The sequence below is a fragment of the Ipomoea triloba genome, chromosome 1 (assembly GCF_003576645.1).
Source record: "Ipomoea triloba cultivar NCNSP0323 chromosome 1, ASM357664v1".
Classification (NCBI taxonomy): Eukaryota; Viridiplantae; Streptophyta; class Magnoliopsida; order Solanales; family Convolvulaceae; genus Ipomoea; species Ipomoea triloba.
This window is the reverse complement of record NC_044916.1, coordinates 36598958-36623855: the sequence shown is the minus strand read 5'-3', so window position 1 is coordinate 36623855 and position 24898 is coordinate 36598958. Positions and strand designations below refer to the sequence as shown.

The 24898-nt window shown below is 36.3% G+C and overlaps 4 protein-coding genes across 5 annotated transcripts; 3 read left to right on the top strand and 1 right to left on the bottom strand.

The window, feature by feature from the left end:
* Positions 1–1980: 1980 nt before the first annotated feature.
* Positions 1981–4399, bottom strand: LOC116022844 (transcription elongation factor SPT4 homolog 2-like). The gene is made up of 5 exons (XM_031263733.1): positions 4069–4399; positions 3831–3922; positions 3670–3725; positions 3042–3103; positions 1981–2424 (listed from the first exon to the last, which is right to left on the bottom strand). Exons 1-5 carry the CDS (start codon positions 4162–4164, stop codon positions 2374–2376), a joined length of 357 nt encoding a protein of 118 aa, XP_031119593.1. The 5' UTR covers positions 4165–4399; the 3' UTR covers positions 1981–2373.
* Positions 4400–5904: 1505 nt separating this feature from the next.
* On the top strand, positions 5905–11786 carry LOC116021955 (phosphatidate phosphatase PAH2-like). Of its 2 annotated transcripts, XM_031262496.1 has the most exons (11): positions 5905–6046; positions 6602–7891; positions 8190–8479; positions 8591–8664; positions 9623–9707; positions 9909–9995; positions 10088–10160; positions 10422–10465; positions 10672–10800; positions 10888–10989; positions 11240–11786. In XM_031262496.1, the coding sequence occupies exons 2-11, from the start codon at positions 6640–6642 to the stop codon at positions 11300–11302; spliced, it is 2199 nt and encodes a 732-aa protein (XP_031118356.1). In that variant the 5' UTR covers positions 5905–6046; positions 6602–6639; the 3' UTR covers positions 11303–11786. The 2 variants fall into 2 exon arrangements, with proteins under 2 accessions (XP_031118356.1, XP_031118352.1); XM_031262492.1 differs by having other exon boundaries at positions 5905–7891.
* Positions 11787–15769: 3983 nt separating this feature from the next.
* On the top strand, positions 15770–18856 carry LOC116022675 (protein TIC 22, chloroplastic). Its single transcript, XM_031263488.1, has 8 exons — positions 15770–16221; positions 16299–16361; positions 16656–16730; positions 17236–17286; positions 17734–17793; positions 17890–17964; positions 18063–18098; positions 18212–18856. Exons 1-8 carry the CDS (start codon positions 15814–15816, stop codon positions 18302–18304), a joined length of 861 nt encoding a protein of 286 aa, XP_031119348.1. The 5' UTR covers positions 15770–15813; the 3' UTR covers positions 18305–18856.
* Positions 18857–20677: 1821 nt separating this feature from the next.
* On the top strand, positions 20678–24746 carry LOC116022167 (UDP-glucuronate:xylan alpha-glucuronosyltransferase 2-like). The gene is made up of 3 exons (XM_031262768.1): positions 20678–21015; positions 21177–21828; positions 23688–24746. The coding sequence occupies exons 1-3, from the start codon at positions 20824–20826 to the stop codon at positions 24620–24622; spliced, it is 1779 nt and encodes a 592-aa protein (XP_031118628.1). The 5' UTR covers positions 20678–20823; the 3' UTR covers positions 24623–24746.
* The last annotated feature ends 152 nt before the right edge of the window (positions 24747–24898 follow it).

The window sequence follows — 24898 nt, the reverse complement described above, 5'->3', positions numbered from 1 at the left end:
ATGGTGGTAATAGAGCTCGAATGAAGTGTCACATTTCTTTACATACATTCTTTACATGGTGATAATAAGGTTTTAATGATAGATGACAATTCTTTACATACATTAACTATGACGGTAAGAAAAATTAAATTTACCAACGAAAAATTCATTTCTATTTAATTTACCAACATATTTTCATTGGTAAAACATTGAAATCCATAAGTAGGTAAGCTGTAGCAATTTAATCATCACTTGTTAAATCTGTAGGTTTTTTTTTTTTTTTTTAAATTACAGTGCCTAGTGTTAATGGAGTTTGAATGATATGTGCGCCACAATTCTTTACATACATTACCTACGTCACTTCAAGAAAATCTAATTTATCAACATAAATTATTATTTTTGGTAAATTATTGAAATACGTATGTATTTAATTTACCTATGGATTTTCGTTGGTAAAACACTGAAATTATAGCTATTTAATCTATGGTTAAATCTATTAGCATTTTATTATTTTCTTGTAGTGCGTGGTGATAACAAAATTTGAATGACATGTGTTACAATTTTTTACATATATTAGCTACACGGTGATAACATAGTTAGAATGACATTTATCACAATTTTTTTATATACATTAGCTAAGTATAAATTAGTGGATTCTATCTTGAATTAATCATTGTACTCATACATTGCCATAAAATTTTGAATGAGTATAATGTTTTGGATTTAATGATAGCAAGAATTCATGGTAAGGCACATGTACAACTTTTCTTGTGTCTGTTGTGCTCTCACTTTTTTTCAATCACTACTATTTATGTAACAATGACATATAGGTAGTGTGGCCGCGAATGTGAGACTGGACCAATAAATTAGGATGGGGACCATTTTCAAAAACCACGTACTATATAGATCTTGCACATTAATGGAACATCATTCAAAGAATTTGAAAGGGGTTGCTCTCAATGAGTTCATGCACATCTTCGGTATGTGCGAAAGTCTACACTACTGATTAACATCAAATGTGTACATTGCTTTCAATCATCACATAAATGTGTTCCAAGTAAAATTACTCTTCTAACTTTTGTCTGACAAAGCATCTCAAGTAGGTATAACTGCTCATAACTGATCGACTCAGATCAAGAAGGTATGAAAAATTTATCACAGCACAAAGAATCAATATCACCTTTACTACAGATTGATCTCTTAACCTCCTATATGAAAGAATCACTACATACCATCTGAGCACAAGGTGCTTAGCAAAAGTTGCTGATTTTAATTAGCCTTATAAGGTAGGTAGATCCAATGCAAGTATATATAAAAACCATTTTGTAGTGTGGATGTTGGAAATTGATGGGAATGGAATTTGGTGGTTTTGTCAAGTACAACAATAATTAATGTGGATGAGTGGTACTTGATGCAGCTTCACATCCCAAAGGCTTTTTGACCCAAGAACACATGGGATAGGCTAATCCCACCAAATGCAAGTTAAGTTGTCATTAGCAACATCACAACACTTTTACCTCCCTTGTTTCACTTTAGAGGATCGCTTTTGAGATTGCGTTATTCCTTTAATACCCAAAAAGATGAGAATTGAAATCTATCCTCATGCATGCATGACTGCCTTTGATTACATCTCTACTTCCCAAGAAAAAAAAAACAGAAGATAAAGAGATGATTAACGGGCTCGAGAAAGATATTCTCATGATTAAGCACTAATTACTGTGCTTAGTGCTTTCCCTAAGTGAATATATTTCAATTTCTGCTGCTTCTTCAAAAAGATGTTTTTTTTCATCTTATCAAGAAACAATTCTTGTTTTCTTCATTATTCGATGTGGTAATAGTTTCTTGCCTCATCCCACGCGACGACAAATTCAAATCTTAATTACACTACAAAAGTTAGCTTAAATGCATCATCCCGCATGAACATGTAAATTCAAACCCTAATTACAGTACAAAAGCTAGCTTAAATTCTCATCAGTGACCGATATGGAAGACAGGGACAAGTCATCAAGTCTATGATTAGACTCACTAATTAAGTAATGAAGTGCAGGGCAATGTTCACACCAAAACTCATAAAGGTGGTGAAGAAGACAAAACACAAGTTGGCAATGGAGCACAGTTAGCAGTCAGCCATAACAGATAATACAAACATTTCTGAATAATTGTAAACAGAACACAGGGAATTGCCCAGATCCATTATCGATCTTGATTGGAGGGGAAAACTACAGGATTTCATGTTCACAGTTTGGTTGAAGTACACCGGAAAATGTCAAGGGCACAGCGAGAATAAACAGGAATACACATTTTGACAGCCTTCAACTACTACGTACTAGCAGACAACACTGTTATGTGCTCGGGAAAATCCTTGATGGGTTAGACAATGTCTGGCTGGCTATCTTAAATGCGTTTTGGAGGAACATATGGCACGCGCTCATCTTCACAGAGATTCTGCAAAATCAGAAAAGAATTCGAGTATTGTCAAAAGATGTCTACTAAGTACTAAGTAAAGTTTTCAAAAGGTTGGGTATATTTCAATTATATGTGTGAACCTTTGAGATAAACTATAATATCTTAGAGATTTAAGAACAGTGTTGTTATACCAAACTACTCGTTCATATATACATAATAAAAGTGATAATGGTAACTGTTATAACATATTGCTATTACCATTTGTTTTATTAAGGCCAACAATTCAATAGATGCAACATGAATATTCAACATCCAAAGGAACAATGCATAAGTATTTTCTGTGTTGGTAACAGATCACTTGTATAACAAAAAATGGCAGACTGGAAACAAAAAGTTTCAGCTGGTCCAAGCATACCATCTATTATAATCCAAAGAAGACTTGAATGATATAAAAATTCTACCAATTAAAGAGAAGGTTATGGCAAACAACTTTCAACTAATTAATGCTTCTCAAGTAAAGGATACCTAGGCATATCCCCAAAATAAATCTTAAATTCATAAATTGAGACACTCAAAGCAGAATATATTGAAATAAAGCACATTCTACTATGACACTAAGAACATGTTGCAAGTAAAAACTGTTTGTCATACTACACCTGCAGATCTTCGGGAAGTGCCTCTGAAACTGCAAGGGTGTAACAGCCAGGGACAAAACGTCCTGTAGAGTTGAAACAATTACTAATTAACTCAATAAAATGCCCAGTCTTCCAAGAAAAAGAAGCTCAGTAATTTGGATGCAGTAAACAAGTTCCAAAACTCTTAAATTTCCAACATAAAGTAAAATAAAAGCTGCTATCCTCAACCTAGTAAGGTTAGCACAAAGCTTATGACATGCATTGCATTTTACTGAACCATGATAACTTTAAGAATTACAATTCATCTACTGAAAACCCAGACAGAATTTCCCAGAAACCCCCACCCAGACACGCTATTGCATGCATCTATAGATTATAGGCAACTATAGTTCAACAGTAACACTTCCATGGTCTCACTAGTATTTTCCATTTGTCCCAAGTCCCTACTTTGATGATTTGATCAAGAAAGATTCATTCAACAAAAAAAGAATTGCAAAACATTTCAAAGCTCTAAAAAATGTGAAAATTTAAAACTTGCTCCTATGTCTCAAATTAATCCATACTAAAATACCTTCAAGTAGCAAAACTTTTTTTAAAAAATCCCGAAAATAATGCTTCTAGAAGTAGAATTGAGGATGCTAGTGGATACCTATTCGAAGCCAACGCGCAGCCCAGCTCCTACTTGGATCCATGACTGAGATAATCCTGCAAAAGAGTATAGCATCGACGCACCATAAGGAATTAAGCCTATATTGAAAACAATGGTTAATAAAGTAAGATACAAATAACAATGTAGTATTTGAAAGATACCCAGTGAAATTAGGTGTAGTGCAATCAACAACACGCTCATTATCTTCGTCCATCTTAAAGAAGGGACAGTTCTCACATCCAGACTCTCTGAACTGCAATTTCGTCAATATCAATAAACAACAAGGAACATCAACAATAATAGCAAAGGATTTCTCTTCCCTTAGCTCTGTCTTACTTCAATCGTCTTGTACAGTTATATGAAAGGAAATTAACATTTAGAGAAACGGAAAAGGCGAACCTGGTCATAGGTTTTGACGAGCCGGCAGCGGAGGCAAGCCCTAAGTTCGTGGCCGAAGCTCGTCGGAATTTGTGCCGCCGGTTGGTTACTTCCCATTGCTTCTCCCTTTCCTCTCTCCCTCAAATTTCTGATAGTCTCTAGGGCCGCTTCTCCTTCTACTATTACTACGCCCCGCAATTCCGCAGCTCGTGAAAATTCCAACTGGTAAATCAAGGAAAAAGACCATGCATACCTTGAGGAGATTCACAGAAATCCTCGCCGTCGGCTCCTCGATCTTCGTCGTTTGCCGCTAACTCCTCGACGTCGACTTCAGCAATTTGGAAAAGGTAACCCGTAACCAAGATTATACCTTTTAACCATTAACAAAGGTTCTGGATTGGGTGAAAACTTTACAGCCGACCCAAAACCGGCCCAACCGGCAAATAACGAGTCGAAAGCTGCGTTATCGGGCCAGCCTAGATTGCTGCCGAGCCCAATATTAGACATTTTTAGTCAATTTCTTTCTTTTTTTTTTAGTAAAGACATCTTGGGGTTGTGGAAGGTCCACCTGGTCCAAAACTACGTCGTTTTTATCGTTTTTGTCTTTTTTTTTTAATTAGTAAACATATTGCTGAATATAGAGTTGCCAAAAAATGTGTGAATGTTGAGGTTTTAAAGTGTGAATGTAGAGTATATAAATCGTGAATGTAGATTTATGATTGTGTGAATGTAGAGTTGCCCAGAAATCTGTGAATGTGGAGGTTTCAAATTATGAATATGGAGTATAGAAATCGTGAATGTAAAGTTATGCATGTGTGAATCTGTAATAGAGTTAAGAAGTTCTAGCAACTTGTAGCCCTGTAATGTGTGAATGTGGAGTTCTCAAGTTGTGAATGTAGAGTATAGGACATGTGAATATAGAGTTTTGAATGCGTGAATGTGGAGTTTACAATTTGTGAATGTAGAGTATATTGTATGTGAATGTAGAGTATAGTGTGTGTGAATGTAGACTCAGGTCCACCTTGCAAGGTGAACATGAGTCTATGGCATAACAACCCGACATCTTGTCTCTTCATAATTTTATTTTGTTTCAGTTTCAACCAATTTAATTGGTTTATACCTTTATTATAAATATTTATTCAAAAAAAAAAAAAGAACTTTATTAAAAATATGATTATTAAAAGTTAGAGGTTGCCTAAAGTCCTAAACAAATTAGATAAGTTGAAACTAAAAAAAAAATATATAAGAAAAATAGAAAAAAAACAAAAATATCTTTACTAAAAATAGAAAAAGTCATGAGAATGACTAAAAGTGTCAAAAATAATAGTCTGAAATATTAAATGACAAAAATATAATCTGAAACTAAATTTGAAATTATCAATAAAGACAAGGGACCTCTAGTGAAGTTAATTTTATTATTATTATTCTTATTATTGGGCCACGAGAAAATCCGCAAAGCGTCCGTCACTAATTCACTAGACACTAATCGATGGGATACATTGGGTAATTGATCCATTCAAATTAAGAAAACATAGACTTGTCACAAGAAGATCAATAAATTACTCTTATTGAGAATTGATTGAACTTATAATATTATGATTATTGAATTAACAGTGACAAACTTGGTTAGAGTTGTTTCATAATTAAATATATTATCTTGATTCTAATGCAAGGATGATAGCGTATAAATCTTCATATATAATATAATTATATAATGTACTTACGAAATAATTAAACATAAAAGAAGATGGTGCTGTCGCAATGGAGTCAAGTTGTTATAAAGGATAATTGGAGAGGTACATTCGAATAAGCTAAAATGGAATATGCCACGTCGCTTACTGCTTATTCAATGTCTGAACTATCAAGTCATGGCGGTTAATAATTTCAGTAGTTCTTCTTTCTTCCCTCCTTTTGGATTCTTTACGAAAGTTGCTGCCTTTCTTTTTCAGCTTTTGGGAGTAGATTGAGGAGGTCTTCCTTTCCCGGTCTGATCATCTGGGTATTTCTTAAATTAAATTTGTTCTATTACTTTTTGCATTTGATTTATTATTTTCCCTAATATTATCTCTGCTGAGGTTTTGAATTCCATGGGTGTAAAAAATAGCGAAGTTTAAGTTAAGAAATGGTTGAGATGTAGTGGGTTGAGGTATAAAGATGCAAACTTGATGAATTGGGGAATTGGGGTTGTGGATATTTTGATGATATATTGAGATTGTGTGGCCTGGGAGATTGGGGAAGATGAATGCTGTAGGAAGATTAGGCAGCTATATTTCTAGAGGAGTATATAGTGTTTCAACACCTTTCCACCCGTTTGGTGGCGCTGTAGATATCATTGTGGTGGAGCAGCCAGATGGGAGCTTCAAGTCCTCTCCTTGGTATGTTAGGTTTGGGAAATTTCAGGGGGTTATGAAGACGAAAGAGAAAGAAGTTAATATATGTGTGAATGGTGTGGAAATGGATTTCCATATGTATTTGGGGAACGATGGTCAAGCGTGGTTTCTAAATGAGGTGGATGTTGAAGAGGGGGATAATCAATCTTCTGCTCCATCTTCAGGTGAGGATACAGATGGCCAGTCCAATTGCAGGCAGCCGATGAAGACGAAAAGTTGCAGTTTTGAGTCTTTTGATGGTATTGAATCTTTTTCAGCTGCCAAGGCTGGCGTGGGCGATGGGAGTGTTGTGGTTAGGAAAAATTCGCGGCGAGGGATTTTGGGGTATGTTTTTGGCAAGAAATCGATCAAAGAAAGGGCTGGGAGTGTTGTTAGGGTGGACTCTTTGGAACGTGCCGAAATTGCAGCTGATCTTTTGGAGGTTAAATGGTCTACCAATCTTCGCTCTCCCAGGCGTCAAGTGTTAAAAATTTCTTCTCAAGATGTATCAAACAAGAGTAATGCAAAACAGAACTTGCCAATTGATGATAAAGTAGATTGTACAACGGATTATTTGGATAGTGGGAAAGAAAATGGCTCAGTTGATCATGAAAATGGTAGTGAGAAACAAAGGAAGGTCGTTGAAGAAACGGGTATTTACTTATGCTCTTCCGTATCAGAGTGTGTTACTGCAGGTGACATTATTGGGGATAAGAATTCTGTAATTAATTCAAATAATTCACCATTTTTGAATGGCGAAGAGAGTCCCCAAACTGCATTGACTACTTCAAATAGAATCATGGATGGCTTAGTCACCGAAACACATTCTCAACAAATCTATCTCCATCCTTTAGATAGTTCTTCCGAGGAAGTAGAACCACATAGTAGTATTACTGTATCGAGTTCGAACACCTCAAATTCCGAAGCATTAGTTGAGAAAATAATTGTAGAGCATAAAAGTAGTGAGCTTCTAGATCCTTGTGAACCAGACGTGAGAAGTGTCTCGCATAGTACATCAACACCAGAAATCTTGGAGGTGGAGCAGCTCATCTTTGGTGAACTTGATGATTTAAGTTCCAGCAACATCAAACACACCGTTCTTGCCACTTCAGATTCGAACGAGAAAGAAGTATCCCACCGTCTGGCTTCAGGTAGCTCTGAAGGAGTGATTGAATCTTTTATTCCAAGCAATGAGTTCATTTCTTCTTCAGACGAATATGTCCAAGGCAATCCATCATTTGTTGCCGATCGAATCAAGTTGAAATCTGTAGCAAGCGATGTTTGTATTTCAGCCACTTCTAGAGCTCAACCTGATGAAGTTCCAAGGTTGGCCAAATCTTTACCAATTATGTGGTCGCATGATAGTATTGTGCCCGGTGGACAGAATGATCAGCATCCAACCAAGATATCACAGGGATGTGAAGACGCTATGGTCATACAGGAGCTGAATGCTAAGCCTGTTGAGGCAGAAACCGGTAAAGTGACTGCACTCATGTACCATTAATCATCTTTTGCCCCTTCTAATTTGGCAAACAAATTGTTTCCATATATCTCAATGTTGCCATTAATAGATTGGTCTTGGTTTCTATATTATCCATACTGTATACTCATAATCCAGAAACTTTTCATTTTCTCACACGACTTATGATATGACTTTGTTTTTTCACGAGAAATTGATGGATTTTATTCTAAAAGAAGTTAAAATATTAAGCTTGCAGTTATTAATAATCTGAAACTCTTTCAAAAAAAAAAAATAATCTGAAACTGTTGCAGGGAAGAAGTCTCCACCAACCGATGCCAATGGTGGAAGCCATAGAGCTCGGTCTTTTCCTATCAAGAGATCAAGAAGCACGAATCTGAATGGCAATAGAAATACAGAAGCCAAAACCCCTCTAAAAGTCTCCAATGACAGCATGGAAGAAGATGTGTGTAAAGTTAAAGTCACTAAGAAGAAAGTAAGGGTACTCACTCCAACATCTGAACAACTAGCATCTTTGAATCTGAAAGAGGGGAAGAATGTTGTGATATTCACATTCTCAACTCCTATGCTTGGGAAGCAGCAGGTCCTTTTTTGTCCATATTTATTTTTCATGTTGATGAATGGCGGCTCTCTGTATTTATACAAACTATCTGTAAGTCCATGCCTTTTAACTTTATTAAGGCATACTTCGCAGGTTGATGCACAAATTTATTTGTGGAAATGGGACACGCGCATTGTGATATCTGATGTGGATGGGACAATTACCAGGTAATGATTTTGATAATTGTCTTTTACTGATGTGGGGTGGAAAGTTTTTTTTTTTTTTTTTTTTTTTTTTTGGTGGGTTTTTTTTTTTTTTTTTTTTTTTTTTTGGTGGGTTTTTTTTTTTTTTTTTTTTTTTTTTTGGTGGGTTTTTTTTTTTTTTTTTTTTTTTTTTTGGTGGGTTTTTTTTTTTTTTTTTTTTTTTTTTTGGTGGGTTTTTTTTTTTTTTTTTTTTTTTTTTTGGTGGGTTTTTTTTTTTTTTTTTTTTTTTTTTTGGTGGGTTTTTTTTTTTTTTTTTTTTTTTTTTTGGTGGGTTTTTTTTTTTTTTTTTTTTTTTTTTTGGTGGGTTTTTTTTTTTTTTTTTTTTTTTTTTTGGTGGGTTTTTTTTTTTTTTTTTTTTTTTTTTTGGTGGGTTTTTTTTTTTTTTTTTTTTTTTTTTTGGTGGGTTTTTTTTTTTTTTTTTTTTTTTTTTTGGTGGGTTTTTTTTTTTTTTTTTTTTTTTTTTTGGTGGGTTTTTTTTTTTTTTTTTTTTTTTTTTTGGTGGGTTTTTTTTTTTTTTTTTTTTTTTTTTTGGTGGGTTTTTTTTTTTTTTTTTTTTTTTTTTTGGTGGGTTTTTTTTTTTTTTTTTTTTTTTTTTTGGTGGGTTTTTTTTTTTTTTTTTTTTTTTTTTTGGTGGGTTTTTTTTTTTTTTTTTTTTTTTTTTTGGTGGGTTTTTTTTTTTTTTTTTTTTTTTTTTTGGTGGGTTTTTTTTTTTTTTTTTTTTTTTTTTTGGTGGGTTTTTTTTTTTTTTTTTTTTTTTTTTTGGTGGGTTTTTTTTTTTTTTTTTTTTTTTTTTTCTCTTTTCTCTCATTATTAATTTTGTTGATATGAGTTTTATGTTTGGGGGATGCACTGTGAATCCTCTTTCGATATCTACTTGGTCATATCTGGTTTTTTTTTTTTTTTGGCTTGTCCATAAATACAGATCTGATGTTCTAGGACAATTCATGCCTTTGGTCGGGGTAGATTGGTCACAGACAGGTGTCGCACATCTCTTTTCAGCTATTAAGGTCTGTTGAATTATTTTTGTTTTTTTTTTTTTCCCTTTTTTTCTTTTAGATTTGTCACGTGTTCTGCTTAAGTTTGAACGTTACTGCCAACTTCATTCATTTGTACGAGTACCTTTTCGTGGTCAACCAGTTAAAGTTTCCAAATGTGTACATCCTATCTCTGATACTATGCTTGGTGCTGTTTTTCTTATTATGGTACAGGAGAATGGGTTCCAATTGCTTTTCCTAAGTGCTCGTTCAATTTCCCAGGCCTATGTAACAAGGCAATTCCTAATTAATCTTATGCAGGTGAATTTGATAAATTTAATGTTCTACCTGAATATTTATTATTCAACTAAATATAATTTAGTTAAATGTTAAATTGTCATCTTTCGTTGCAGGATGGAAAGGGATTGCCGCAAGGGCCTGTTATCATATCCCCTGATGGACTTTTCCCTTCTTTATTTCGAGAAGGTCAGTCGTTATTACGGAGTATCTCTTTCCTTTCAAGAGTACTTCTACAAGTACTATGTTTTGCATTACCCTATGCACTAATGCACTACAAGCATTTCACTTTTCCTTTTTCATAATTCTAATATTTGTAGTCGTTAATTCAAATTGTTCATTGAAGTACGTTTTCCTGAAATGCAAGATTTAGCTTTTGTTGTTGACTCGATGTTCCTTGTAACGTCATATGCTGGAGTACTAACATCCTTCACCGTTTTCCTTTTCCAGTGGTACGAAGAGTCCCACATGAATTCAAAATCGCATGCTTGGAGGTTGGTTGCTCGATTTGCTTCTTTCATTTGATTTTATCCTTTTTTTACATAAGCGATGCATGAAATGAATTGTTTGAGATTTTTCATGTCAATGTTCATATTATGTTACAAAAATCGATTTTGCATGGATTAGGTTGTTCTGTTAAATGTTTCTATCTTCTTGACGAGCATTATTCATCTGTTTCTTTTTATATCCAATTCTATAGGATATCAAAGCATTGTTTCCTGCGGATAGAAACCCGTTTTATGCCGGTTTTGGGAACAGAGACAGCGATGAGATTAGCTATCTCAAGGTTGGAATCCCAAAGGGAAAGATTTTCATTATAAACCCAAAGGTAATTATTAGCGAAATTTCACTCTTTCTTGGCGACATTGGACCTTAGGTTATTGTGTCATTGTGTGATCACATGTAAAATATGCAGGGTGAAATTGTTGTGAATCGGCATATTACCAACACAAAATCATATACTTCCCTTCGTACTCTCGTGAATGGCATGTTTCCTGTTGTTTCCTCCTCAGAGCAGGTCTGGTCCCTTTTCTTTCTTCCTGTTATACATACATGTTTGTTTTTTTACATCATTCGAGTTGGGAAAGGAGGTGATCAGCGTGTTTGCCTCGCCTCGAATCCACTCCTTAGCCGAGTAGAACCCGGTTATCATTTTAGTTTCCCACTCTGCAATGGCTAAACCTTCTGCTAAAGAATTGGCCTATCCCTACCAAATTAGGAAATGACCTTTAGTCCCGATTCTCTAAACATGTATTTCTCGTTTTCAGGAGGATTTCAATTCGTGGAATTTCTGGAAACTTCCTCCCCCGGCTCTCCATGGACGACGTTAAGCAAGTGCTCGAGTTTCAACACTTTTGGAAATCAAGGTGGTCGCCCGACTAGGTGGGGAATACGGTACGTGGACTAGAAATCTAGCAGAGGAAGGTACAGAGTGGATTAAGTTGCCGGCCGGACATTGTGAATGAAAGGTATTGGGATAACGGGAATTGTGTTTTAGAAATGCCGTTTTCCTTTTATTTGCCCGGGGAAAAGGCCGGTATTGCATATTCAGTATTACACAAAAACTTGTAAAAAGGGTCTCACATGAGACCAACTGTATATATTATAGTGACTTTTTTTCCTAGTGTGGGATAGTTTGTTAATGTGTACAGTTTTTAATTGTATACGACTGGCTTATGACCTATAGCCATGGACTCACCCCCAGATGAATTGAAGATCGGTAGAGTGGGGTGGGTTTTAGGTCTTTTCCACTGTTATCAATTATTATTGTTTAATTTTGCTTTACTAGAAATTTCTACCATTTATTATCGGTAACATAGTTCATTCTCACACTTAAAAGCTATGAGTTCGATTCTTATTAATATTTTGTTCAATTAAGTCTATCCCATGAGCCAACTGTTACATAGTTTGATGACATCTCTGTTATCATTTCAAATAAGTGGTTAAATTCTTACCATATAAAAAATCATGTGTTTTAAAAATGATGTTACACTAGCATCTAATGCCTCTACTTTCTTTCATGCTTAGCTTTCTATCCAGTCATCGGTGGGCAGGGGTGAGATTCGTAGTTACCAACAGACTCAATAATTATTGAGTCAAAATGTGGTCCACACTCAACAATCAACATATATTCTTTCAATTCCTTTTTTTTTCTTTTGATGTATTTTATTTTATTTTTCAAACCAAACAAATCGAATAAAAGTTATTATCAGTAATTTCAAGAATTCAAGTAGATGACTCACTGTTTTGTGAAAGCAAATGAGCTTCATTAAGACGTCAAATCCGCCTAAGGGCATCCAAAATAAAGACAGGAGGGGTACAAATTCACTCACAATTTCAGATAATAATAATAATAATAATAATAAGAAGAAGAAGGGATTCATGCATCATTACCTAAATATGTGTATACAGTAAACCCTATTCATGTGCTATTATTAGCAATATCAAGTAGATGGCTCACTTTGTAAGTTGTAATTTTTGGCAGATATTATTTAAGAAAGAAACCAAGGTTAAAATTTACCAGTTATGATCAAATAAGTGGAATAGGCCGGATTCTTGTACCCAAAAAATTAAACAAGGTTATATTTATACAAATTATTTTTTCTTGTAAAATTGTACAAGGATTAACTTACATTATTCAGTTTTCATATATTTATATTACCAAGTTGTGTTTGGATACAGAACCTCAACTTAACTCAAAGCTGACTATTACACATGCATGGAAATGGAAGTTTAAGGTCACACAAACCCATTCTTTCAAATAATAGCGCAAGGGTTTTGGATCTATCTTATCTATCCGGAAACACTCAAAAGCAGATACACACACATATATATGCTAGAAAACATGCATATTAATACATGATGAGTATGGCCTGGTTTTAATAGATCTTAAATCCCCATTTCTTGGCGTTGGCATACTGGACAAGCGCATGCATCTCTTGTTCGGTGATGTAACCGTCGTTGTTGGCGTCGGCACGGCGGAGAGCTCTGCCGGCTCTCCAACTGGGGAGGCGCACTCCCATGCCGCGAAAGGCTAACTTCAGCTCCTGCTTACTCAGCCGGCCGTCGCCGTTGGTGTCGTAGCGTTTGAGGACATCCTTTATTTGTGTCTCCTCGGACACTGTGAGGCTTAGGCTGGTTTCAGGGGGGCAACACGGCGGCACGGGCACCCAACGCATTTTGTCGGACTGTTTGTTGTATAGTGGTTAAGGTAAACTGTAGTGCAGACACCATTGCATGGGAATGAAGCTCCTTTTATATAGGATCGGAGCTAGCTAGGTTGGGATCAAGAATTTATGCCTTTGCCTAATTCATTTCTCAATTATTATTGTTGGGAATCTGGGATAAGTTCGAATAGGGTTTAATAGTAAATATTTAAATTTTTTCTTTTGAGTAATTAAAGAAAATTCACAATTACTAATCGATTGCAGGGTGTGGTATGTGATAAATTTCACCAACTTAAACAAAGAAGGTCTAATTTATTTAGTTAGGAGTAAAACTTGTAACATTGTAATCATCAAGCCAATTGTCGTCTGACCAACTTGATTGGAATTTCTCCACATTTAATTAGTATTATATAGTTGTAAGTTGTAATATATATGTAGAAGTCATGGCATCCATTAGCGTTTGGAACATATTACATAATTTATCTCATCCACCAAGTGTTTAGTATAGAAATGGTATATATGATCCTCAAAATTAGAGTACAATCATTTGATATGTTGTCTTATGTTCTTTGACCTTCTTTGGGCACAGGTAGCTAGAAGCATGAGATGAGATAATTCTGATGTCCATTTAGATCGACATCCCTATTTAATTTTTATTTCATTATTTTTGTTTCTACTTAACTTTCCTGTTACTATACCTAACTCCTAACTTTTCAAGAATAGTCATCAAGAAGTTAATGGAGAATGCTATACGAAAAGGTGAAAGAGTTCATCAAGACGTGATTCCAATGGTCAACCTTTCTATGAAATGATAATGAGAATAATTATACAAACACTGAATATTCACTAGGGATAAAGACAAGAATGGGACGAAAACAAAGACCATAGACAAAAATATGACATTTTAAAAATGGAGACAAAAATATGAAAAACTAATTTCTCAAATGCAATTTGGTGTCAAACGTGGTCAAACGCAAGCACAAGTAGTGAGATACGCAAGTCCCACTTGTTTTGTACTGTTTTGTTTTGTTTGTTTCTTTTCTCTTTTTTTTTTGTTTGTTTTTTTTTTTCACTTTTCCGGCACCTAGTTCGATCGATGGCTTCTCTAACGAAGGAAAGAGAAAAAGAAAAAGATAAAAAAAATGTCATTTTTATTCTTGATTATTATTATTACAGAATAGCATTTTAATTTTTATATCACTTCTTCCCATCAAATAATGTAATTTGAATTGATTTTATTCTTTTATAATTGAATTACAATTTGTTTAATTTCCTTCATAATTCCTTTCTCCCAACCAAATGTACTGTTCACCAATTTTAGAAATTTAAAATTAACAATTTTTTATTATATTATATTGCCTTGCTATCTGCATCTCAATCAAACACGACGAGAAAGCTACACATACAATTAACTCGATCATTCTATATTACATATATATTTTTTCATAGCTATACGTATATATCTATCTCAAACACTATGATATCATAAAGCTCCATATGCAGATAAAGCAGACAAACCCTAGGTCGTGGGCGTAGTCAAGAAATAGTAAAACCCCAACGGGAATGAGCATATTTGACAAGTTCATTCAGTTCATCCCCAGAAATGACTCCATCTCCATTATCATCAACCTTGCGAATTGCGCAGCCAGCTTTTCGATTACAGAACCAGAAACCCATCTGCTTGAACGCAGCTCGCAGCTCTGTCCTGCTTATCCTCCCATCCCCATCTCTGTCGAACCTCTGTAACAGACCCTTAACTTGCGCCTCCGTTAGCGGGTCTGACAACGACGACCCTCCTTTGGCTTGCCACACAGGCATTTTATGTTTTTGTTCGATCTAGTTTTGGTTAATTGATGAGGAGGTTTATTTGTGCCAGAGTTGAGGTTGCCGGTACTATACGTTCGGTTCTTATAATCTTCAAAAAGTTAAGGTTGCTGGTCAGTCAAGGTACCGACCAGTTTTCTGTTAAAGAATTGTTCTTAGCTGAAAGAAGATAAGATACTCTAAGAGCTAAGGATGCATCCGTATCTGTCTTCTCCACCTCCCAAGTCCCAATCTATATTTCTCAGAATCTTATTCCGTTGCAAAAAAATTGAATTTTCTTCTCGTGATTTGTGAATGTTTGGACGATGTAAATTGTGAATATTTAAGGTGGGTTTGGTTGGTGGGTTTAGGCATAAGATATTATTGTTATTGTTTGATTGATACTTGATAGGTTTTTAGAACATTACTATGAGGTTGAAATATCCCATTAATTGAAAAATTTATACCCTAATGAAATAAGGGTTTCATCCCCTTTTTCATTTTTTCCCCAACTATTAATAATCATTCACATTCCACCTTACTACCAAAGTACCAAACATGTAAAACACTTCCACTAAAACCCATTACTCTTATTAAATATTTGATACCCATATCAATTCCGAATCAAACACACCCTTAGTATGTAAATTGACACGAGTCCATGGTATAACTATTACTTCTAAACAGATCCTAGGTTGGGCTGTAGATAATTGATGAAAATGGCTCCCAAGTTGGTATGGCCCATTGGAATGAGTATCTAACTTACACAACATTATAGGCCCAAGTTCAGAATGGCCCATTAAAAGCCCAAAGATAAAGCATGTGGACAGTGGACTCCGCCTTCCCTCTCCAGTCTCCTTTCTTTCGGTGCAATGGAGTCTCCAAAACCCTCTGTGGGTCCCTCTTCCAGTCCTCTCCTCTCGCTCTCCGCCTTCGTCCACCAGCACTGCGCCCGTCTCGGAGCCGACCTCTCTACCCGGCTCGATGAAGCCAAGCGTTTTGGCTCCAAATTAGCCGCCAGCTTCCCCGTCCCACTTCCATCAGCCGGAAGCCGTTTCCAGCCGTCGCATTCATCGCTCCCATTTGCTTCGGTGTCGCAAAAACCCGGCCCCGGCTCCGCCTTGAGCTCCGACCGCATCGCCAAAACCCTGCTCGGTACCTCTGTGTACACCGTCAGCAATGCAAACAATGAGTTCGTGCTCATCTCCGATCCCAATAGCGCTAAATCCATTGGCTTGCTTTGCTTCCGCAAAGAGGACGCAGAGGCATTTCGCGCTCAGGTTATTTTCATCTCAGTTTCCAACACTAGTTTAAGTTAGTATGCATTTATTTATTCATCATTGTGTGAATTTTCCAGGTGCGGTCCCGTAGGAGGGAAGTTAAAGGCGAGGTTAAGGTCGTTCCTATCACCCTTGATCAGGTGCGGTTTTCAATCTTGTTTTTGGTTTAAGGTTGCTGTAGTAATTGAATTTGGTTATAGGTTGATTAAGACAAGATGCATTATAAGAATTATGGAATGGAATATAGAGAAAGAAGTGTTTTGCATGTAATAGGTTTCAACTTTTCCTCAGACTAGGATTGGAGTTGGGTGAATATTCAGTTGTATCAAGTGTTATGTTTGGAGCTTGCAACTACAAATTTTGCATTTGATATAGTTTTCTGGTCTTTGGAGTGTGTCCTTCTAGTGGATAAAGGTGCGTGCTTGGTTTTGCAGGTTTATATGTTGAATGTTGAAGGAATTGCATTTCGATTTTTGCCTGATCCTGTTCAATTAAAGAATGCTTTAGAGGTTGGTATTTTGTTCTATGCTCTTCTTTTAGCAAGTTCCTGCCAATGAGTTTAATTAGTTTGAAAAATGAAAGTGTTATGCTACCGAAATGGTTGTGTAGGCAGTAGGCCTAGTTGAATTTCAATTCAATTGCCAAAACATTTAAGCCACAGTTTTCTAGTCTGATAGAAGTCACAGAGTCATCGTCATGTATTAGGTAAACATGAACAATCCATAACTATCTGACATCAATGCTGACAATCTCAGAGCTAGAGGTAGTTAAGTACATTGAAGTTGAAGGTTTTTCCAAATGGCTTTGGATGCTTTAGCTGACATGTCTTATGCTGCACTTTTGATTCTTGCAGCAGCACCATAGTACTGCATGCTTAGTGTTTCCTCTTTCCCTATGCTTCCTTACAAAGAAACCAGTGTCATTCGATAATATTGATTAGCTCTGCTGAAATGTATTTGCTGTCTTGTATCCTTTTGATCCATTGTAACCTGACTCTTTTTTTTCGTGAACTAGCTAAAAGCTAAAAGTACAACAAGCGGATTTGATGGAGTTCCTGTTTTTCAGGTGTGGTTATTTGCTTATTAATTCAGTGTTTCCTTTTCTTTGCAAAATGAAGTGAAAAATCATCTCGTCAGAAAAGTATTGGATGCACTTTTATGGCATTTCAGACAATTGACTAGTCGTTTATGCGCTTTGATTTGTCCTATTGGTTTTTATTCAAAAGTATAATAAATTGCATAGAATCTAGTCTAGATATATATAAGAATTAGTTTTCTTCTTTTATACTTGAGATCAGCTAGTCTGAATCATTTTATTTTACTTTTACATTCTTCTATGTATTTTGTTTAAGGAGTAGCAAATGTATTTGTGTCAATACATGTAGACTGGAAACCCATGCATTTTGTTTTGTTTTTTTTGTTTTGTTTTGTTTTGTTTTGTTTTTTTTTTAAATTTCCCCTGCTTCTAAAAACAAAAGAATGAAAGATTAATCTAATATGACTGTGCTTGCAGTCAGATCTTCTTGTTGTGAAAAAGAGAAATAGGCGCTACTTGCCCATATTCTTCAGAAAGGTATATATGTCTAATCCTTGCCTGTATCCTTATGAAGATTGGTATGTAACTCGATTTATAACATGTACCATTTGGAATTGCTATTTGTTGGCACAGGAAGATATAGAGAAAGAATTGTTAACAGTGTCAAGGGCATCACGAGGAGGATCCGGTGTTTCTCAGCACATAATGGTAACAAAACACCCTTCACTGTTGTTTACATGAAAGTATGGGTGAAGAATCCTCTTGGGTGCCCACATTTACTGATTTTTTTTGGGGGGTACTTACAGGTGGGGAGTTTGGAAGATGTATTGACAAAAATGCAGGTAAGTGTTAAGGCCAACCTGCAAATGACTACACCACCCTCCTATGATTAGCTATGAAATTTTTTACTTCTCACGTCATTGGTTAATCTATTTTTCTTACTCTTGGATTTCAGAAAAGCGGAAAAAACTCAGGTTGGGAGGATCTAGTTTTCATTCCACCCGGTAAAAGCCATTCACAGCATATTCAAGACATCATGAAACCATAAATGTCAAGGTTGATTCGACCCTGTAAGATTGTATCACTGTTTTCCCTCCTTTCTTAGTCGGCCTTTTCTTTCCTTGTTGCATGTGCATGTTTGTGGGGTAGCCAAATTCTTTATATGTTGAGCCAATGTTGTGGAGTAGCTCAAAAATACATGTCAGAGATGCAATGTAACTTTTAAAAAATATTTAGACAACTTACAAGTTACCACTGATCAAGTGGGCCTATTTTGCCCCATCCATTCACTTAAGTCAGCTGTGTTGTACAAGCCCTATTTATTTGTCCCAAAAAAAAAGCCCCGATCCCACCTGACCCGTTTTGGTGATGAAGTAAATCACGTGTTGTGTTTTAATGGTCTACGTGACTACACGTTTCATAGAGTGCTTGTATATAGTGTGGCTACCAGCAAAAGAAAGCTATAAGTCTTCTTTGTATTGGTTGAATAGTTGAGATGTATCGGGTATCGGGGCAGTTTCATTTATGTTTCTAATCTTTTATATGTAGGTTTGTTATAAGACATTGTATAAAGAACAATTGGAGACTGCTTTCAACTCTACCCTCATGTCAGCTCAATCCTCATAGGAACAGCCAATTATAAACAAGCAACTATCCAATTATGGTATGTTAAAATAATTGGCTCAACTGCCCTTTGATTCCCATGGCAATTGGCGTGCATTTTAGTTGGCTTTTTATAATTCATTCCATTAAGAAGTCAACCATTTGGTAACAAAACCAAGTACCACTGCCGGCACATGGCAACACCAATTTTGTTGACTTACGTTTTATTAACGAGTCAAATTGAGCTTGAATCTAGACTAGCTCGAGTTTGAGTTTGAAATAGTTATTACAGTTCAAGTTCCTAGCATATATGTGGAAGAGGTTTGGATTATTATTCTTTAATCTTCTAATAAGAATGGCAGATAAAAGTAATTATTGTTCGTATGGTCAGCTCAATTGATATGCGGGTGATATTGATACGCTGGTGATAGACCGTGGAAAAGATAAATAAAGACCAGGCCAAAAATTGCGTTTGTTCCCAATCATTATAAATATAAAACTCTTCTACCAATTATTAATTGAACAGTTGACATTGAGTGTAATCGTGATAGTTCACCACACTATATTCCCTGTTTGGCTGTTCGAAACATGGCCAAAACTTTGGGTACGGACTACGGAGTGATCATCATATCCATGTGCTGCAAAATTCCATAACAACGAATATTAAGAATATTGGTTATAAATAAAATTTGCAAAAATAGGCAACAAGAGTATTCTTATAAGTAAATCTAAAATTATAAATTGAATAGCTTAAGGGCATCCCTAATTGTGAATTTTGCTTCGTTTTTCCGAGCTTGTGACTAAGGTGGAAGAAAGAGAAAGGAAAAAAAGTGTTGTAGGAGAAGTGATTTTTTGTCTCAAATGTGAACCCCACAAAATGAAAAGAAAAAACAAATTACGGTTGGTCAGCAACGACTAGTGGGCGCGTGTACTACACACGTGGTGCGCCTACGGGGTGTGTTGAGGGCGGTCCTACCTTCTTATTATTATTTTTTTGTTTAATTTTTGACACAAACCTGATAAAAACTCACAATAGGGATGCTCTAATATTGTTATAATTCATGTTATTTCTATATACAATCATTAATATGAAAAAAAATTAAAAATAAAAATGGGAATGAGTAGAAAATGCAAGTATTGGTGCAGCCTCGCGATTTAGTAAAGCAAAACAGCGACATTGCCGTGTGTAGGATGTTGACATGGCAACAAAAAAGTGGTTGGCATAGCCCGCCCCTTCCTTCTCCCCCAACAACTATAGATCAAATGCAAATTCTTGAATATTACGGGAAGACTATTTCTAATTTTTAATTTCTTTTATGAAAAAACTCATAATCATTACACAAAAGTGTGGATGGCTTGGTAAAAATTAAATTGGGACCTTTAGGTACAAAAATCATGTTTCACTTACCTGGTCATACATTTAAAACAATGAAAACCTAAATTAATTTTTAATAATACCAAAAAAGAAGTAAAATAAAATGTAGAGTTCTATTAGATGGACTCCTAAATTTTAATTTTAATGTGACGGACACTGATAAACTATTTTGTTTTTTTAATATAGGTTTCAATACAAATGTCTAGTCGAGATTTTGTACGTGGAATAAAAGGTGATAGTAGAAAATAGGAGTATACATGTTATTTTGCTAAAATGTAAGTAATCCTTAAATATTTGGTCGGACATTTTGTCCGCAAGGTAAGAAAACCCATACATAAGTAAACGACAAGTGGAAAACTTCTAGTGATTCCTATTATTTCTCTTTAGATTATTATATTAATCCCCTAATTACATGCCCTTTCATCACCTGGCCTTCACCTCTCTCTAACAACTGCGCTTAAATCCCTTTTAAATATATGTTAATCTTCCTGATTAATTGGTGTTTTATGCGAGGCAGTACATAATAGGGTTAGACCGACCCAGAGCAATAGATAGTATAACTGCAAGTTGCCGGTGTGAGCTTTCTTGAGATGAAGAAGTTGATGATGTTGTTTAAAGCCGCTGCTCCTTCGAAAGCCCTAGTCATCAGAATCAACCTGGTTTTATTGGCCGGTTTCTTGATCGTCTACGCCGCCCTCCTTCTCCGGCCATCTTCTTCCCTTTACCATGAAAATGCAGCTTCCTTCCTTTCTTGCTCTCTGCGCGAGTGCCATCATCATAAGGTAAGGTGAGAGGGATAATTAGTAACGTAATGTTACAAGTTCGATTCTGAGAGGCTCAGCAGAGCAACTAATATACCTGACTTTTTTAGTTTGAATTGATCAATTATAGATATCAGAGCTAGTGGATTACAGGTTTTGATTTGTTGATTGTTTGAATGTAGGGGGATGGAGGGATGATAAAGATGAAGGCGATGTTGGAGGAGGAGGCGCGAGGGGGGAAGGAATCGAGGTTGGAGAAGAAGATGGTGAAGAGGGAGAGGCCGAGTTTCATGAGGGAAATGGGGAGGGGGATGAAGATAGCGATGGTGAACATGAAGGACGAGGATGTCGGGGAGTGGGAGATCAACGGCGGGCAAGCGATCCACGTCAATTTCGAGAAAGCGTCGGAGCTTTTCGAGTGGAAAGACCTGTTCCCGGAGTGGATCGACGAGGAGGAGGAGATGGACGGGACGTTTTGCCCGGAGATACCAATGCCGGAGCTCGGGGGGTACCCGTACGTGGACTTGGTGGTGGCGAAGCTGCCATGCAATTATTCGGAGGCGGGCGTGGCGGATGGGAGGGATGTGTTCAGGCTTCAATTGCATTTGATTGCGGCGAATTTGGCGGTGAAGAGAGGGAAGAGAGATTGGCACCGGCGGACGAAGGTGGTGGTGCTGAGCGAGTGTAGGCCGATGGTGGAGCTTTTCCGGTGCGATGATTTGAAGGAGAGGGACGGAGATTGGTGGTATTTTGAAGTGGATATGCCCAAATTGGAACACAAAGTTTCTTTGCCGGTTGGTTCCTGCAATTTGGCTTTGCCCCTTTGGGGAAAAGGTACCTCAATTCTTTTCCCACTCCTTTTCCTGCTTCAATTCAGAATCCATCTCGAAATTTCTTATAAATCACACGACTATCTCACAAGTTTCAATCCATAAAATGGGTTGTGTCAATATAATTTAGATCATAAAAATAACTAAAGATCAACTCATAATATTAATTATGACTCTAGAGTATAACTCTTACTCAGTTCGGAGAAAAGTCTGACTTAGAAGATGTCTTAATTTAAAGATAATAAAATATTTAAATGATTAATTTATTTATTTGTAGTAATATAATATGTCATCATATTGTATATATGGTGATAGAGATTTTTGTAATATGCTAATGAACATATATATTTCTGCTTGTTAGGAAAGAAAGAAAGAAAAACTTATTAAAGACAAGTTTTAGGTAGGATTTAACCTAATGGCTGGTTAGTGCAATTATGATCGTTGGGAAGTTAATTTCAATAGATTATACTTTTACAATAAATTAATATTGGCGGAAAATGTAAATATAATAGTTGGTAAATCAACTACTAATAATTCAAGGTTTTGGCAAGTCAACATTCTCTTGGTCGAACTCGTCTGCAAAGAGTCTTTCTATCTAGTGAGATTTTCCTAATTAAGGTTTGATCAGGCTTTTCTTTCTTCATTTAAAAGTCAAAACTTGCAATGCACACGACACACCCTCATTCTTTGATAGTAGCTGTGAGTTTTCCCGTCACCAAAAAAAATAATGGATGCAAAATAAATAATTAAATAAAATAAAACAGTGCTAGTTAGTTGGGGAGGAATTGCCAATTAAAAGTTTCTTTTTTGCTAAGTTGCAAAGTAATGGAACCAAAAGAATAAACCAGCATGATCATGAAATATATGACTACAAGGATATGATCATGACCCAACAACTAGTATCTAATTTTTAAAATTTCTATACATGTGGTTGTATGAATATTTAATACCATAACAATATGTTTAGAATAATTTTACTTGCATTATTCTATCTCATTTTATTTAATTAACTTGTAATGCAAACCATTAATTAATGAATTTATAAATATAACAAATTATAACACTCCCTTCTTTTATTTAAGTCAACTTTTATACCAAACATGGTGGCAAAATGCAATTTTCATATTTCATTGTTTTCAATCAACTTACCTGCTAACCTACCACAATGGATAATGTCCATATTATTTATAGTATCTGACTACCGGTTCATAGTTACTTTCTCAACTAAATCAAGCATAAAGAGTCAATATCGTCCCCAGTGAGGCTCGAATCCACCCCATCCCAAGTGGGGATGCAATCGGATGCTACTAGACCACACGATCTCAACCTATTAACCTATTTTATATAGTGTTGTCAAAGTGGGTCGAAGCTTGCTCGCTGGCCTACACCTACCTCACAATGTTACAACAAAAGAGCGGGCCAAATGAGCCCCGCGTAGGCTGCAAGCCAACCCGCAAGCCATGCCCTATATATATAAAATAAAAGTTTGTGGGCCCCAACCCGCATGAGTGAGCTAAAGTTGCATGAATCCTAGCTCCCGGGCTTAGCGGGCCAGCCCACAAGAAATTAGGCCCACGGTGGGACATGCCTAATGGGCCGAGTGAGTTCGATTTAACAGTACTAATTTTATATAGTCCATATAATTATTGAATTTAAATTTTAATTGAGACAAACACATATTATTTTTATTTAGTGACGAGGGGGACTCGCAATCAGTGTGAGTGTACCCAATAAATTATGTCTTGTATGTTGAGACTTAATAAATCAGTTTAAGTTACCGACAACTGATTGTTTCGAAATAAGAAATTTTATGGTTACTAAATGGTGTAACTAACTCGTAACCTATCATTGAATCATGTGCAGGTATAGATGAAGTTTATGATGTTTCCAAGCTTGAGGAAAGCACAACAGTATCAAAACGAGAAGCTTATGTGACTGTTCTTCATTCAACCGACGCCTATGTCTGCGGTGCGATAACTCTGGCCCAGAGCCTCCTCCGGACCGGAACCAAACGCGACCTTATCCTCCTCCTGGACAAGAGTATATCCCCCAACAAACGCCAAGCTCTCATCAATGCCGGCTGGAAGCTCCGATTCATCAAACGGATCCGAAACCCTAAGGCCGAGAAAGGCACCTACAACGAATACAATTACAGCAAGTTCCGGCTATGGCAGCTCACGGAGTATGACAAAATCATATTCATCGACGCCGACATCATCGTCCAGCGCAACATCGACATCCTCTTCCATTTCCCCCAAATGTCGGCCTCCGGCAACGACGGCTCCATCTTCAACTCCGGCGTGATGGTCATCGAGCCTTCCAATTGCACTTTCCGCATGTTTATGCAGCGCCGGAAGGAGATCGTCTCCTACAACGGCGGCGACCAGGGTTTCCTAAACGAGGTTTTCGTCTGGTGGCATAGGCTGCCGAGGAGAGTAAATTTCCTGAAGAATTTCTGGTCCAATTCCTCCGTCGAAGCCGGCGTGAAGAACCAGCTATTCGGGTCGGATCCTCCCCAGCTTTACGCCATACATTACCTAGGGTTAAAGCCGTGGCTCTGTTACAGGGACTACGATTGCAATTGGGACATTGAAGATCAGCGCGTTTACGCCAGTGACGTGGCGCATCGGACGTGGTGGAGACTTCATGACTCCATGGATGAAAGCTTGCAGAAATTTTGCGGATTATCGGAGCAGAGGAAGATTGAGTTGGAGTGGGACAGGAATAAGGCTAGGAAAACGGGGTTAAAAGATGAGCATTTAAACATCAATGTTACTGATCCTAGAAAGTTTAATTGATGCGTCGTGTCTACAGTACAGTTTTCTGCCATTTTTTTTACCCCCTTGAGCTTCTTGTTTCTGATGATGATGATTCATATTTTTTTACATAGAATTTTATGCATGCACATATAATATGGTTTTATTTGGTTGGCACATATAATTTATTTATTGTATATGGTTTTAATATATAGTTTAAATTCAAGTTCCAACTATTCCAGCATTTCTTGCCGTTTTATGTGACTTTTGTGTCCATGAAAATTATTGTTATTTGACCAAAAACAAGAAGAAGAATCA